The sequence below is a fragment of the Drosophila miranda genome (genome assembly GCF_003369915.1).
Source record: "Drosophila miranda strain MSH22 chromosome Y unlocalized genomic scaffold, D.miranda_PacBio2.1 Contig_Y1_pilon, whole genome shotgun sequence".
NCBI lineage: Eukaryota > Metazoa > Arthropoda > Insecta > Diptera > Drosophilidae > Drosophila > Drosophila miranda.
In genome coordinates, this window is record NW_022881603.1 from 21,944,174 (window position 1) to 21,958,830 (window position 14,657).

At 45.5% G+C, this 14,657-nt stretch overlaps 1 protein-coding gene across 1 annotated transcript; it reads right to left on the minus strand.

Annotated features, from left to right (window-relative positions):
• Positions 1 to 9,234: 9,234 nt before the first annotated feature.
• On the minus strand, positions 9,235 to 13,999 carry LOC108160468 (protein phyllopod). Its single transcript, XM_017294485.2, has 2 exons — positions 13,538 to 13,999; positions 9,235 to 10,781 (listed from the first exon to the last, which is right to left on the minus strand). The coding sequence occupies exons 1-2, from the start codon at positions 13,727 to 13,729 to the stop codon at positions 9,339 to 9,341; spliced, it is 1,635 nt and encodes a 544-aa protein (XP_017149974.2). The 5' UTR covers positions 13,730 to 13,999; the 3' UTR covers positions 9,235 to 9,338.
• Between the last annotated feature and the right edge of the window lie 658 nt (positions 14,000 to 14,657).

Consider the following 14,657-nt stretch of genomic DNA (forward strand, 5'->3'; position numbering starts at 1 on the left):
TAGAGCAACGATGCTTTGGATCCAGACTTCTGTGATATGTCACTGCTACAAAATTACTTCAAAACTTCGCCCCGCCCACTTCCGCCCCCACAAAGGACGAAAATCTGTGGCATCCACAATTTTAAAGATATGAGAAAACCAAAAACGTAGAATTGTAGACAATGACCATATCTTCTAGAGTGCTAAATCTGAACCAGAACGTATAATTATTATAGCCAGAATCAAGAAAACAATTTAATTTTTTCTCGCCTTGTCTCTCTCTAACACACACGTAGCATAGCCGGATTTGCTTAGAGTAAAACATTAGCGCCTAGATCTCAGAGACTAAAAAAGCTAGAGCAACCAAATTTGGTATCCACACTCCTAATATATCGGACCGAGACGAGTTTGTTTCAAAATTTCGCCACACCCCCTTCCGCCCCCGCAAAGGATGAAAATCTGGGGATATTCACAAATCTCAGAGACTATTAAGGCAAGAGTAACCAAATTTGGTATCCGCACTCCTGTTAGATCTCACTATAAGACATATATCTCAAAATTTCGCCCCACCCCCTTCCGCCCCCACAAAGGACGAAAATCTGTTACATCCACAATATTGAGGATACGAGAAAACTAAAAACGCAGAATCATAGATAATGATCATATATATCAGATTGCTGAATCTGGATCAGATCAGATCATTTTTATAGCCAAAAGGAACAAATCAATTTGCACTGGCTACGCAGCACCCGACGTCACGCTCAGACTGATTTTCTGTCTCTCTCGCACGCACTCCTTGTCGTGTCGTTTAATATTAGCGGCGTCTGCCGGAGGAGAGCCATACTGACTTAGTATCGGGTATAACTGTAGAGTTGCGGTGTCCGCAGCAACTCACAACGTTCCCCCTCGTTTTTTGTTTCATTTTTCGATTTATTAAACAATTTCCATAGGTATACTCGTGTATGATATATGGGATTTTTGCACACACGCATCGGGCAGTGCCGCCCACTCGCACTCTCCGGGCCAAGAAGAAACCCGTTTGGAAGCCTGGCCAGCGGCAGTGGCTGCCTGCATGCCTGAACTAATTGTCGCACAATTTTTCACCGTGCGGGCCAGAAGCAGGCCGGCCCCAATATTAGATCCCATCCTGCCACGGATGCATGGTTGCCGGTGGGCAACGGGAAGCGTGTTGTGCGTACCGCTTGCATAACATCCACAGCCACATCCATAGCCAGCCAAATTGGGAGAGTAATCACAGAGCAGGGGTTTATGTGATCGGATGATTAAACTTCCTGCCAGGAGGTTGCTAAATTCCCTTTTAAATTTATGCTAATTAAATGTACTGAAACAGGAACCGAAAATGGAATTTTCCAGAACAACTTAATGGCAAGGGTTCATCCCGATCTTGATGGACCTGTGTGGGCTCTGCTAAAAATAAATGATGTAAATTATAAAAAACGAGTCGGCCATGGCATCCATTTTGTTGGTGGGGAGTTGGAGACTGCCCCACGGATGACATAATCTGATGTGTATTGAACTGACATTTGCTGGCTCGACTCTCTGCTTTCGTTCCATTTGGAGACGATGCCGATGCTGCCTGACCTTAGCCAGGTCCACACTTTTGGCAAGATATTGCATCCTTGAGGTGGATAAAAAATGTCTCAAAGCCTTCAATGCCGGCCTCTGTGGCAGATCGGTGGCAGAGCGTAGAACGTGCCATGTGGCAAGTGGTGCCAGCCTCAACCTTGGCCGTCATTTGGCGGTGGCATTAAGAAATTTAACCACATTACACGGCCACACTGCGTATACTCGATGGGGCTTTACTTCCGGCAGTCGCATGCGCTCCTCCGCTCATCTCTGGTCTGCTCTTCTCTGTGCGATGTAGCGCCAAGTCATCTTCAAGTTCAGGACAAATTGATACAATATTTATTGCCAGTCATGTCGTCAGTCATCATTTCTGTTCGGCTTGGTTCGCCTTGATATAATATTGTAATGCCAGAATGAATGAGGGCTGTGCGTACTTTTATTTTTCAGTCTCAATTGCATAAATATCGCGACGATCGATGATGACCTGAACACGTTCGCTCTCACTACGCAATTGGCTAACTAAAACAAATACGAGTCCACTAAAATAATCACAAAACGAAATTACAATTCTATTCTTTGTACATGAGGCGAAAGCAAATTATAATTCTGAGAATCAAGCCATAAAAATGATATTCGGGAATATCCCGAAATCGACTGCGTCTCTAGAATTGTTTTTTGCAAAAGTATGCCGCAGTTGTGGGTGAATCATTACTGACCTAGCCCAACCGACAGATTGGGTATCTGCTGGTACCACATTCTAGAACAATATATACGATGGATGGACACCTAATGACCAAATATTAGGGATGCTGAATGTTATATGTATTGATATATGGATGGAAATGGGATTGGATTTGGCAGTTAATTAGCTTGTGCTTGATAAGCAACATTATGTGCTTGTACGATTGTCTGAAATTGCATGCATTTTTAATAGAGATCTACTTGTCTTGTTCGGAATGATTCGGAGCTCTCACCTTTTGAATGCTGTGGATGGCCGTGATCTCTTTTCTTGTGGCGATAGAGATTTGTGATGTATCTGAAAGATTTGCCGCACAGATTGGACCTGTGTAGCTTTGCTGACGAGCTTTTCGCATGGCTGTCAGTAATGCGCTGCCTTAATGGCACATCATCTTGGTCATCCTCCGTATCGCTGAAGTGAAATATGGCACGCTTTTTGATCCCTGTGCGGACTACAGAATCGGAGGATCGGCCTGGACCATGGTCAACTGGAAATACGCCGTTTGTTAAGTGGGAAATTGGAATTGCCGACATTTCGCTCACCTCAATCTTGGTTAGCTCTCCAACAATAGCTGATTGAAGGCCTTCACGACAAGGTGCCGGCATTTCAATCCAGTAACATCCCTTTTGAAAAGCGAGCCTATTTTTTATAACAAAACACTGTTAGGAAGAGCAGCTGATTGCGCCTGACAGCACACTTTAAAAATCAGATGGTAGCTGGTGCCGGGGATGCGACTGGCGCCATCTGCAATTTTGCAGCAACGAGCTATGTATTGTATGCAAAAAAATTCAAATAGTTCAAGAAATCGCCGCTGGGGCGCTACTGATCGCAGAGTTCAAGTAGTCTGGCAGTTCTGTTATCTTAGGCAGTAATTATACCCGATACTCAAAATGAGTATTGGGGTATATTAGATTTGTGGTAAAAGTGGATGTGTGTAACGTCCAGAAGGAATCGTTTCCGACCCCATTAGTGTATATATATTATTGATCAGCATCACTAGCCGAGTCGATTGAGCCCTGTCTGTCTGTCTGTCTGTCCGTATGTCCGCCTGTCCGTCTGTCCGTCCGTCCGTCTGTCCGTCCCCTTCAGCACCTAGTGCTCAAAGACTATAAGAGCTAGAGCAACGATGGTTTGGATCCAGACTTCTGTGATATGTCACTGCTACAAAAATATTTCAAAACTTCGCCCCGCCCACTTCCGCCCCCACAAAGGACGAAAATCTGTTGCATCCACATTTTTAAAGATACGATAAAACCAAAAACGCAGAATCGTAGAGGATGACTATATGTTCTAGAGTGTAAGGTCTCAACCAGATCGTATAATTATTATAGCCAGAATCAAGAAAACAATTTCATTATTTCTCGCTCTGTCTCTCTCTAACACACAGGTTTCATGGTCGGTTTTGCCAATTGCCTAATACCAATACCTAATACAACCAAATTTGGTATCCTCTGTAATATCACTCCTGTGATATCGGACCTTGACCGTTTCGTGTCCAAATTTCGCCATACCCCCTTCCGCCCCCGCAAAGGACGAAAATCTGGGGCATCCACAAATCTCAGAGACTATTAAGGCTAGAGTAACCAAATTTAGTATCCGCACTTCCGTTAGATCTCACTATAAAACGTATATCTCAGAATTTCGCCCCACCCCCTTCCGCCCCCACAAAGGACGAAAATCTGTTGCATCCACAATATTGCACATTCGAGAAAACTAAAAACGCAGACCATATCTATCAGATTGCTGAATCTGGATCAGATCAGATCATTATAGCCAATAGGAACAAATCAATTTGCACTGGCTACGCAGCGCCCGACGTCACGCTCAGACTGATTTTCTGTCTCTCTCGCACGCACTCCTTGTCGTGTCGTTTAATATTAGCGGCGTCTGCCGGAGGAGAGCCATACTGACTTAGTATCGGGTATAACTGTAGAGTTGCGGTGTCCGCAGCAACTCACAACGTTCCCCCTCGTTTTAATTTTGAATAGATAATGTTATTGCAAAGGTCCCCGAAATATCTAAAAGAAAATAGTTTAAAAAAAAACAAAGATTTATGTAAATTTTGATTGCTGTTGTGCTATTTATGTACTTTTATTTTTTCATATTTTGTAATACTTTATCTTTTGTGGGAAAGACACAAATTCAACTACATTGGCTTGTGGGGACGGGGCGGGGGGGGGGGGATTGGTAGTGGAGGTTGATTAACTCTAATATATTTTAAATATAGCTTTCCACATCGTTAACTTAACATTCTTAGGTATTTTGTCTGCTGCTTTCGATCAATCAGGCGCTAATACATATATTGACTATCAATTAACATAATTCAAGGTACTATTCGCTTCTAGCTCTTGCTTAAGCCGGTTGTGTTTTTTTCTTGCTCCCGCATTCTCCGCCCTTTGCCTAAATATCATACAACATTGTTGTGTCTTTGTTTTGATTTATTATCGCATCTCTTTAATTTGATTCTACTTTGTGTTAACCACCAGTGTTTTGTTTGTAAACAAGTGTTTAATATAAATTCAATATTGCAACGTAACACATCGGACTCGTGCAGGCAATTTGTTATTGTTTTTTGCCCAGTCTGCTTTTCGTTATCGCTTCTTCGGTGTGCACTGTTCTCGCGCATCAGCGTTTGCATCGCCCACACTCTCTCGTGAGCATACGCGGGCTTCTCGCATTGTTGCTCTCACTCTCTCTGGATTGCCTACACTCTCCCTCTCTGTGGACTTTTCTTTTGTGTCTCTGCTTTGGTGAGTTTACCGCTCGTTTTCTGCACTTCGTTGGATCATCTGCTTTGAATTATTGCCGCTGCAGCTGATTGTCTGGCTCGCTCTGCTGTCTGCTCTCCTACTTTACCTGCGATCTCACTCCGTTCTCTTATTATTCGTGCACAGTGATTCTACTGCTGTCAATAATGGCAATCGTTTGTAGTGCAAAGAAATGTGAATTCGGTGGTGTTATCATTGGTGATTCATTTCTTAGCTGCTGGCTGTGCGACAATTTTGCCCACATAAAATGTGCTGGTGGTGGAAATTTTGGCCGGCTGAATGATCTGATCTCGAAACGCATGGGCCTGTCTTGGTCATGTCTGGCTTGTCGGGAGATTGAGGCCGAAATGCGCACATTTATGAGACAGACTCGAACTGGGTTTCTGGATGTCCGGAAACAATTTGTGGCTCTCAACGAGAAATTTCTTGCCCTTGAATCACAGTTTCTTGGGCTCAAACTCTTGAGCGAATCGCCTAGACGGAAAATTCCGCATAATGATACCAATCTCTTGCAACCTAATCCGATTGGTACGCCTGCCTCCCACCTTCATCCATCGGAAGCATTTCCGTGTAGGCATGCCACGCCGTTGTCTGTAAATCCGCCAACGGTGGCTCCGGAGTTCTTTACACCGAGCAATGTGCTTCCTTCGAGCACCCAACTCCCCAACAGCATCAATCCCATCCCTGCAGTTTCTGTGGCCGTCACTTCTGACGCGGTGAGTGCTCCTAGTGCGGGTGTGCTGGTTGCTGACGACGTCTTGCCAATTCCTGCTCCAATTCCTGCTCCAATTCCTGCTGCAATTCCTACTCCAATTCCTGCTACAGCCATTGCTGCCAATTCCTCTGCCCTTGTACCGAGATCTCTTTTAGGTGTGGCTCCACCATCTCGATCTCGCTCGGGACTTCAACTTAAAGCAGTGGTCCCTCGGAAAGCAATATTTGTTTCTCGTCTTATTCCTGAGGCTACAACGGAGGATGTTAAACAACATCTTGCCACTAAACTTAACACTTCGCCTGTTGATATAGTTGTGACTAAATTTTCATTTAAACATAAGCGCAACATATCATCATTTAAAATTCTTCTCCCTGATTCTTTACTATCCTGTTCTCTAGAACCGTCAATATGGCCTGAGCATACAATTGTGCATGAGTTCCTTCTCAAAGATTCGAACTCGAATCCAAGAATTACCGAACATGCTCCAAAAAACTAATGTACTATTTTTCCATGCACTATCAGAACGTTCGCAGTTTGCTGGGAAAGTTGCGTCAAATTCATACTAATAGCGCGTCCTTTGATTTCGATGCCATCGCGTTTACCGAAACCTGGCTTAACTCCTCTGTCAATGATCACGAAATTTTCATTGATAGTTACACTATTTATAGAATGGACCGCCCATCTTTTGCAGGTGGGGTTCTGATTGCAGTTAAATCTGTTTTCTCATCTGAGTTATTCCCATTCAATAACATTCATGGAATTGAATTTGTTGCAGTCAAAGTTCGTGTTGGCTCCGCATTTTTCTATTTAACCTGCTCTTACATTCCTCCCAGGTCTGATGCTGAGCTTTACTTACACCACCTTTCAGCAATTAATAATGTTGTTTCTACATTAGGGTGCAATGATCGAATTATTGTCATGGGGGACTTTAACCTCCCATTTCTTTCTTGGCTGCCTTGTAATGACGCTAACCTGTTGTTTCCCAATTGCCATAATGACTTTATCAATGGGCTAACGGATATTTCCCTTGTCCAAATTAATGCCGTTAAAAACATTAGGGACAGACTTCTTGACCTCGTTTTTGTTAACGATGGTTCTCTTACTACTGTATCTAGAGCAAGCCCAATATCTCTCCCTGAAGATCCTTACCATCCAACTTTGTTGATATCACTGGAGTGTACACAATCTGGAGGTGCTGACAGTTCCATGGCTCCTTGTCACATAAAGTGTTTTCGCAAAACAAACTTTATTGATTTAGATCTACATCTCTCGCGTGTTGATTGGTCGTTTCTTTATTCATTACCGAACATAGATGCAACTGTTAACTCGTTTTATAGTTCTATTTACTCCGCCCTTAATACGTTTGTTCCAGATATCACTGTACCTGTATCGTCCAAGCCTCCCTGGTTCTCCAAGTATTTGTCATACTTAAAAAATAATAAATCCCGGCTCTATAAAAAGTACCAGAAGTCGGGCTCCACGTTGGCCTTAGCTCTATACTCCTCCGCTCGCTCTCTGTTCCTTGCCGTCAATAGTCAGTGTTATAATCATTACCTTTCACAATGTAGTAGTAATTTTCGTAGTGATCCTAAAAAATTCTATTCGTTCGTTAATTCTAAGCGCAAGTCAAACGTTTTTCCTCCGTCCCTTCATTACCAGAACAAAACAGAAGCTTCTGCTGTTGGTATTGCAAATTTATTCGCTAACTTTTTCCAAACAACGTACTCGTCTCATATTTACAACGCATCCACTCCGTATCCGTACCAGCTACCTCAAGCTAACAGTATTTTTCTGCCCTTTTTCGAGGAAAGCGTTGTTCTTGAAGGTTTGTCATCTATGGACATATCGTTTTCTGCGGGTCCAGATAAGGTACCAAGTTGCATCTTAAAACACTGTGCCCAGTCCCTTTGCAAGCCCTTGACCTTTCTCTTCAACCTCTCCTTGGAACAGTCTTGTCTCCCAGTAATTTGGAATGAGTCCTACATCATTCCGCTTCACAAAAAAGGTTCAAGATCAAACATTGAAAACTATCGTGGTATCGCAAAGCTTTCCGCCATCCCGAAGCTTCTTGAGTTCCTGGTCACCCGGCAACTGCAACATCTTTGTTGCAGCTTGATATCTCCGTCGCAACACGGTTTTTTCAGACATCGTTCAACATCGACTAACCTTCTTGAGTTTTCTAACCTAATCCACCGTGGTTTTCAAATTGGTTTGCAGACGGATGTAGTTTTTACGGACTTCAGCAAGGCATTCGATTCTGTGAACCATGCTCTGCTTATTCAAAAGCTCTCCTTATTAGGGTTCCCAACGAATCTTCTAGATTGGATTTTGTCCTATCTCTCTAACCGTACTCAACGTGTTTTGTTTTCTAACGTGTTGTCAAATACTGTTAATGTTACTTCAGGTGTGCCACAGGGAAGTCATCTGGGCCCGCTTCTGTTTATTTTATTTGTGAACGACCTTCCTCAAGTTATAACATACTCTACTACACTAATGTATGCTGATGATGTCAAAATCTGTCTTTCTTACTCTGATTGGTATTTGCACACACGCCTTCAACTTGATCTAAGTGAACTACTATTGTGGTGTTCAACTAATCTTCTTTTTCTGAACCTTTCCAAATGCAAACTTATGACATTTTACCGTCGCGCTCCTCATTTTGTCTCATATGTTCTAGGAAATCATGTCCTTGAGCGAATTTCGAGTTCAAATGACCTCGGAGTCCTTTTTGATCATAAGATGTGTTTCAACACCCATATAGCTGCAACTGTAAATAAAGCTAAGGGTGTTTTAGCGTTCATCAAGCGTTGGTCCAAGGAGTTTGACGACCCGTACGTTACGAAACAACTGTACATCTCGTTAGTACGTCCTATATTGGAGTATTGTTCTTGTGTGTGGAGCCCGCAGTATAAAGAGCAGCAGGCTGTTATTGAATCCGTGCAAAAGCAATTTTTAATTTCTGCCCTTCGGAACTTTAACTGGGACTCGGGTAGAATCTTGCCACCCTACCGGTCTAGGCTAAATCTTATTGACCTGCCGTCGTTGCACCATCGCAGAATATGCAATGGCGTAATGTTCGTGCACAAGCTGCTGCTTGGGTCTGTTTACTCTCAATCTCTTTTGGGTCAGATTGACTTGGCCGTTCCATCCAGACCTACCCGTACTTTTAGGCCTATCCGTCTACCCATATGTAGGTCTAATTATGCTGATCATGAACCTTTTAGGGTTTTATGCCATAATTATAACTCCCTCTGTCTAACCCTATCCCCTGAACTGTCTCTTAAACTAATTGCATGCAATATTTATAATCATTTAAATTTAGCTAACTTTTAACTTATCTTTTTCTGCCTTTAGTAACTAAGTACCATTATTAACAGATAATTTGTTAATTTAATAAATAAATAAATAGATACGACATTAGCTAATGCCTATTAATATACTTATGCTTTGTGCATTCAATTTGACTATTCTTTTGATGGTTTTCGGCCCACTTGGGGGACCCTACTCCTACTGATACCCACACCCGTGTGTGCGTAGTCGATCTGCCCCCTTAGATCAGGCTGATGCTCAGACCTCGGGGCAGCCGCAGGCCAGAATGCTCTAGGCTGGCTTGGTGGGAAATTTCCACGCTGCTTTCTTCGTCGTGGCTCTGCGGCTTCTCTTCCTCGTCCAGCTCCAGTTGCACTTCCTGTTCCTGCAACACTTCCATTTCCTCCAACTCGTTTGCTGTCCCTTGCCCATCCTCGTCCTCCTCCCTTTCATTGGTAATTGGATAGCGGAGGCATCGCCTTGCGGTGGTTGACGTTGGGGATGTTGTCAATGATGACGCCACTGGTGCTGGTAGGACCTCGGATATGACGCTATCGAATTCCAGCAGGACTTCATCATCGTCGATGGTTCGCGTCCAGCGCGGTCGCTGCTTGGAGGGGCTCATTATTTGCGGAGGGCGGGGAGGTGGAGATGCGGTTGAGGTGGTGGGTGCTGACGATTCTGATGGCTCCCCATCCATTGAGCTCTCTCTGCTGAGCGTGGTACCCAATCGTCGGAACATGGCCACCACCTTGCCATCGACACTCGGCTGGGCGAATCTTTGGTGAGTCGGAGATGGAGCTGAAGTCGGAGCAGGTGCCGTATCCGGTGCCGCTGCCGGTGCCGGTGGTAAGGTGTCCTCATTGGTTAACTGGTGAGCAGTGGCACCTGCTGCTGGCCTCTCCATGGCCACCACAGCTGGCTTCCGCCGAGGCGCCACACCTTGCACCTTTCCCAGAAGATTACTCTTCTCCTGGAACTGTCGGAGGTGGTCATTAAGCGACTGTTGGGTTATTTTCTTTGGCTGCGACCAGAACTTGACGCTCTCCAGGTAGCACTGGCGGAGAATCTTGCTCATACCATCGACGGACCCAAAGCCTCTGCTGCTACTCCTCTTTCTGTAGGTGATGGCCGCCGGAGCAAGATTGACATTGTTACGGGGCTGTGACTGGTTCGGGCCGCGTAATCGGGGCTGCACGCGAACCCGGGACTGGGTGCGAATCCTTGGCTGGGATTGGGGCTGTACGCGCACACGTGCTTGTTGTGGCTGGGGCTGGGGATGTTGCGGAAACAACGCCTGGGGCTGCACACGTATATGGGGCTGTTGCTGGAACTGTGTCTGGGGCTGGATTCGTACCAAAGGCTGCTGCTGGAATTGTGGTTGGGGCTGCGGCTGAGGTTGGACGCGTACTCGCATTTGTTGGGGCTGTGGCTGGGGTTGGACGCGGACCAGAGGCTGAGACCGGGGACTAACGCGTACCTGTGGCTGCACATAGGCCACCGGACGACCCATCCGACGCGCCCTGTCTTGCGGCAATAGACTGCCGCTGCTGTTGTTGCCCATTTGGGCGGAGGGGCTCCGACTCTGGCTGTCGGCATCGTTGCTGTTGAGAGCCTGCAGGGAGTGCCAATTGATAAGCCAGTTGTTGCAGCTGAAGCACAGAAACTTATCCTCATTGAGGGGCTGTAATTGGAGAAGAAGAATGCGGGTGAGACATTGAAAGATAATAGATTGTAAATAGATCGATACTCGTATTCGATTCATCGTCGAGCTGCATAACCATTTGTAATCCTAGAATGTTTGGTAACCCAAGTGTCGTTAGTCCTCCCCATTTCATGTCCTGTCACCTCTAGCCAAGCATAACCACAGAATAAACCTTTCGAAAATTACGATACGCCAATGCACTTAGTGATCGCTCTCCGAGTGACCACTAATGAGGCTCGAGCTCGAACCGAACCGTGGAGAACTATGTATCTGCAGTCAAAGGTGCAAAACATATCATAGCAATTTTGAAGCGACTGCCAGGCGAGCCTTGAGCAGGGCAGGCATATTAATTACCCAAGAGCCAACATTCCTCGGATATCAATAATTTCGTGCACCTGCCCAAGAAGAGCCCAGGCAGCATTAACAGCGGCCGCGGCAGAGGCAGAAGCAGCTGGCCCAAAAGGCCCAAAAACCAGTCAAAGCCAAAGGGATATTCGGTTAGCCAGAAGCAAACCCGTTTCTCCAACGGACACGCGCCCCGTCGAATCGCAGTGGAACCGCGCCGGGAACTGGGTGAACGAGAACTATGGCATTAGGCACGCGCAGGCGCGACAGCTGCTCGGCGCATTAGATAAGGAAGGAAGGGTAGAAGGGGTACTGTAGGGAGCCAGGATCAGGAACGATTGTCGATCCCTGTTTACCTTTGCTCGGACATGAAAAGGTGAGCTCAAAGAGCCATGTGTAAACGGTATAATAATGCAAATTGCAGGCCAGGTGCAATTCAGACAGCAGCAGGCATCCAGGCAGCCACACACGCACACGGTCAGAGCCAGAGGAGACGGGAGACAAGAGAAGGTAGCAAAGAGAGAGAGATGGAGGGAGCAGGCGGTGGAGGCTAGCGGTAAGGAGCAGACAGACAACTGATTGCAACTGAAGTTTATAGCAATGTCATTGTGGGCTTTATGAGTATTGTCCCAGCACAGCACACGCTAGAGAACGGTCTCAGTTGGGTTTCCCTGAATTCAAGCGGCGGCAGGGTGGCTTACGAGGGTGCGGGTGGAGTTCTGGTTGCCACGCTACGATCGCGGCAGGTGGTGGTATATGCTTTCGCAACAATGGCTCTAAGCAATCAACGATCCTCGAGGGCAAAGCCACAGGGTATGTTTAACGGGTATGTTTTTTTAAGGGGTGAGAACAGAGGGAGGTTCTGTGAGTAGTGGACACATGGCAGTTACTCCTATGATCATAAGAATTACTGGATAATTTCTATTAATACATATTTAACTTAAGCGCAGTTAAACTTCAGGCTTCTACAATGTTTAAAAGTGTATTTTGATAGGATTCCCACTTCAATCTTTTTGCAACCACTTCAAAAATACTCCTGTGCTTGAGTAGGATACTGTTATTCCTTCAGCTGTCAGTGCCCCATATTCCGTTGTGATTGGGGAATCCTAATCCATATCTAAGAAACCCTAGAAAAGATGCGCCCCCGAAATAACAGAGTAGACGAAGACCTTAAAATAGGAGGCAAGACTAGTTTGGGCTTTGTTTTGTTTTGGGCACTCTGAGGCTCCTTTCTAAGGCTTCTGCTGGGAAATGCAGAGAATCTAAATCAAAAAGAATTTCTTAGAAGTTATTTGTTTTATGGGGTTGAAGGGATAGGGATAGGGATATTTAAGAACTTTTGTTTGGATTTGCGCCTTTTTCGGAACCGGAATCTCTTTCAGGTTTTTGGCATTGTTCAGGACACAACCACCACCGTGTCCCGTATATACATATGTATGAATGCATGGCTGTATGTACATAGTTCCGTCTAACCCAAAATCACTCGGTAATTTTCGTTGAAGTGCACACACACTATAAAACCCAGACACAGCCTCAGGTATTCAATAGCTGATATGCGATAATAACAAACACACAACCCAAAGAGGGAACCGATAAAGCAGCCAGCAGCAGGGAAGCACTGGAACCCTGATGTGTTGAGGTTGAGGTTGAGGTTCACTGCCCGCAGAAATTGGAGCAATCAATGCTCCTCGACTTCTCCTTCCCACTGGGAAGTGGCCGAATTGTCGTGCATCTGCATCTGCCACTGCCCCCAGCCCTTGAGCAGGTTCGGAAACAGGTAGGAGAGTGTATTTGTGTAATCCAATACCCGAAACTCAATTCCACAGAAAATAAACCAAGGATCGGGTCAAGGATCGTTTCCATGTTCCACTTTTCATTCCCATCACACATTAGAAAAAGCTGTTGGGAATTATGAATATGGGAAAGGCACCGGATCGATCTAAGTGGCGGCATATGCAAAGTGTCCAATTACCGAAGAGAAATGCACCAGCTGCTCCTACCGTACTACTGCTCCTGTTGTCCCCGACAGGATATGCACTCTGGGAGAGAGCGGAAAAACAGCGAAAACTTTCGGAGAGCGCTGGGATGATGTGGGAGCTACCTTTACCTGTCGGCCTGTCGGCTTGTCGTGCCACCCTTTTGCTGAGCCCCAGCCTCTGGTGGAGTTCATCCCCTTTTAACCCAAAAACTCGCACACACATGCAAATAGGCACACACGCGTACTCCCACACAACACACAACACACATACAAGAGGCAGAGAACTTTTGCCGAAGGACGTTGTAACGGTGCTGCTGCTGCTGTCATGCTGTTGTTGCAAGACGATGACTCATCTGACGAGCCGTGTACAAATATCGATTTTTGTTAGATGGGAAAAATCCATACTCCATACCTGAAACTTGAATTTCGCCTGGATCAACTGCACTATGTTGGTCCCGGAGCGCGGCTCGTAGATATTGATGGTCTGATTCGTGTGGCATCCGCAGATGAGGCAGGTGCGCTTCAGGTATTCCGAGGAGGCGGATTTTTGGGCGGTGGCCACTGCTGCGGCTGGCTCCACTTGGTGATGGTTGTTGGCAGACATTTTGGCGACACTTGCAACTTCCTCGATACGCTTTTCGCACTGACACACGTCCTCGTCGGCCTTTGACGTTACTACAGAACTAACGGTAACTCGAGCTGTAACCGTAGTTGCCCAACGTAACTGTTACTGTGTCCGACGGGGGTGGGTTGGTGGCGCGAAACGAGACAAACAAAAAGGTCGTATACCACCGAATCGCACAGAGAGAGAAGAGAGCGAGCACGTACGGAGAGACGGAGCAGAACGTCCTTTCGATTCCACGCACAAATTTTGAATGTGGCACGTTTGTCTTCGGTTTTCGTTTTCTTCTTTGCTTCTTTGCGTTTTCACCGAAGAGGTGAAGTATGTTTTTTAAAGGTATCGCAACAGGCAGGTAGGGTTTTTGTGCCCTATATACCTTGGGAGGACTTCGTACATCGCTGTTTGTTTCTGGATTGGGTTTGAATAGCGAATACTGAGAGCATTGCCAACATATGTTCATATTAGAGGAAACGAAATGCCAGCATAAATATTTAGGCAATTGTACTGAAAATTATTTGAGCATACTGTAGCTTTTATTTCAACTTATTTAGTTACAGAATCGTAATTGATTAGTTTTCTGTACTAAAAGTGTAAACGTAGAGTGGAAGGGAATGGGAATATTTTGTAAAATCATAACTTGACGTTCCTTTGAACACCCAATTTGTCAGGATTAGGGAATCATTATCGATCCCCAAATATTTTGACAACCCAATGCTTACTTGACCTATCTGAACTTTTGCCACTCGAGTTACCTCTTTAGGCTCGGGGGTCCTAAGCCCCACGAGCAGCTGCTGCTGCTGCTGTTGCCCAGCGACAATACTCCAAATTTAATGTGTCGGCCGGCTTCCTCAACTACGACTTATCATTATGGAAGACACGGCAACACCGTGTGGCATGGAGCATTGAGCAT

Excerpts from the sequence above, each read along its gene's own strand:
- LOC108160468 (XM_017294485.2), bottom strand. The coding sequence starts at position 13,729 with ATGTCTGCCAACAACCATCACCAAGTGGAGCCAGCCGCAGCAGTGGCC. Across the intron at positions 10,782-13,537 it reads AGGCGAAATTCAAGTTTCAG|CCCCTCAATGAGGATAAGTT; the intron begins GTATGGAGTATG and ends CTCCAATTACAG.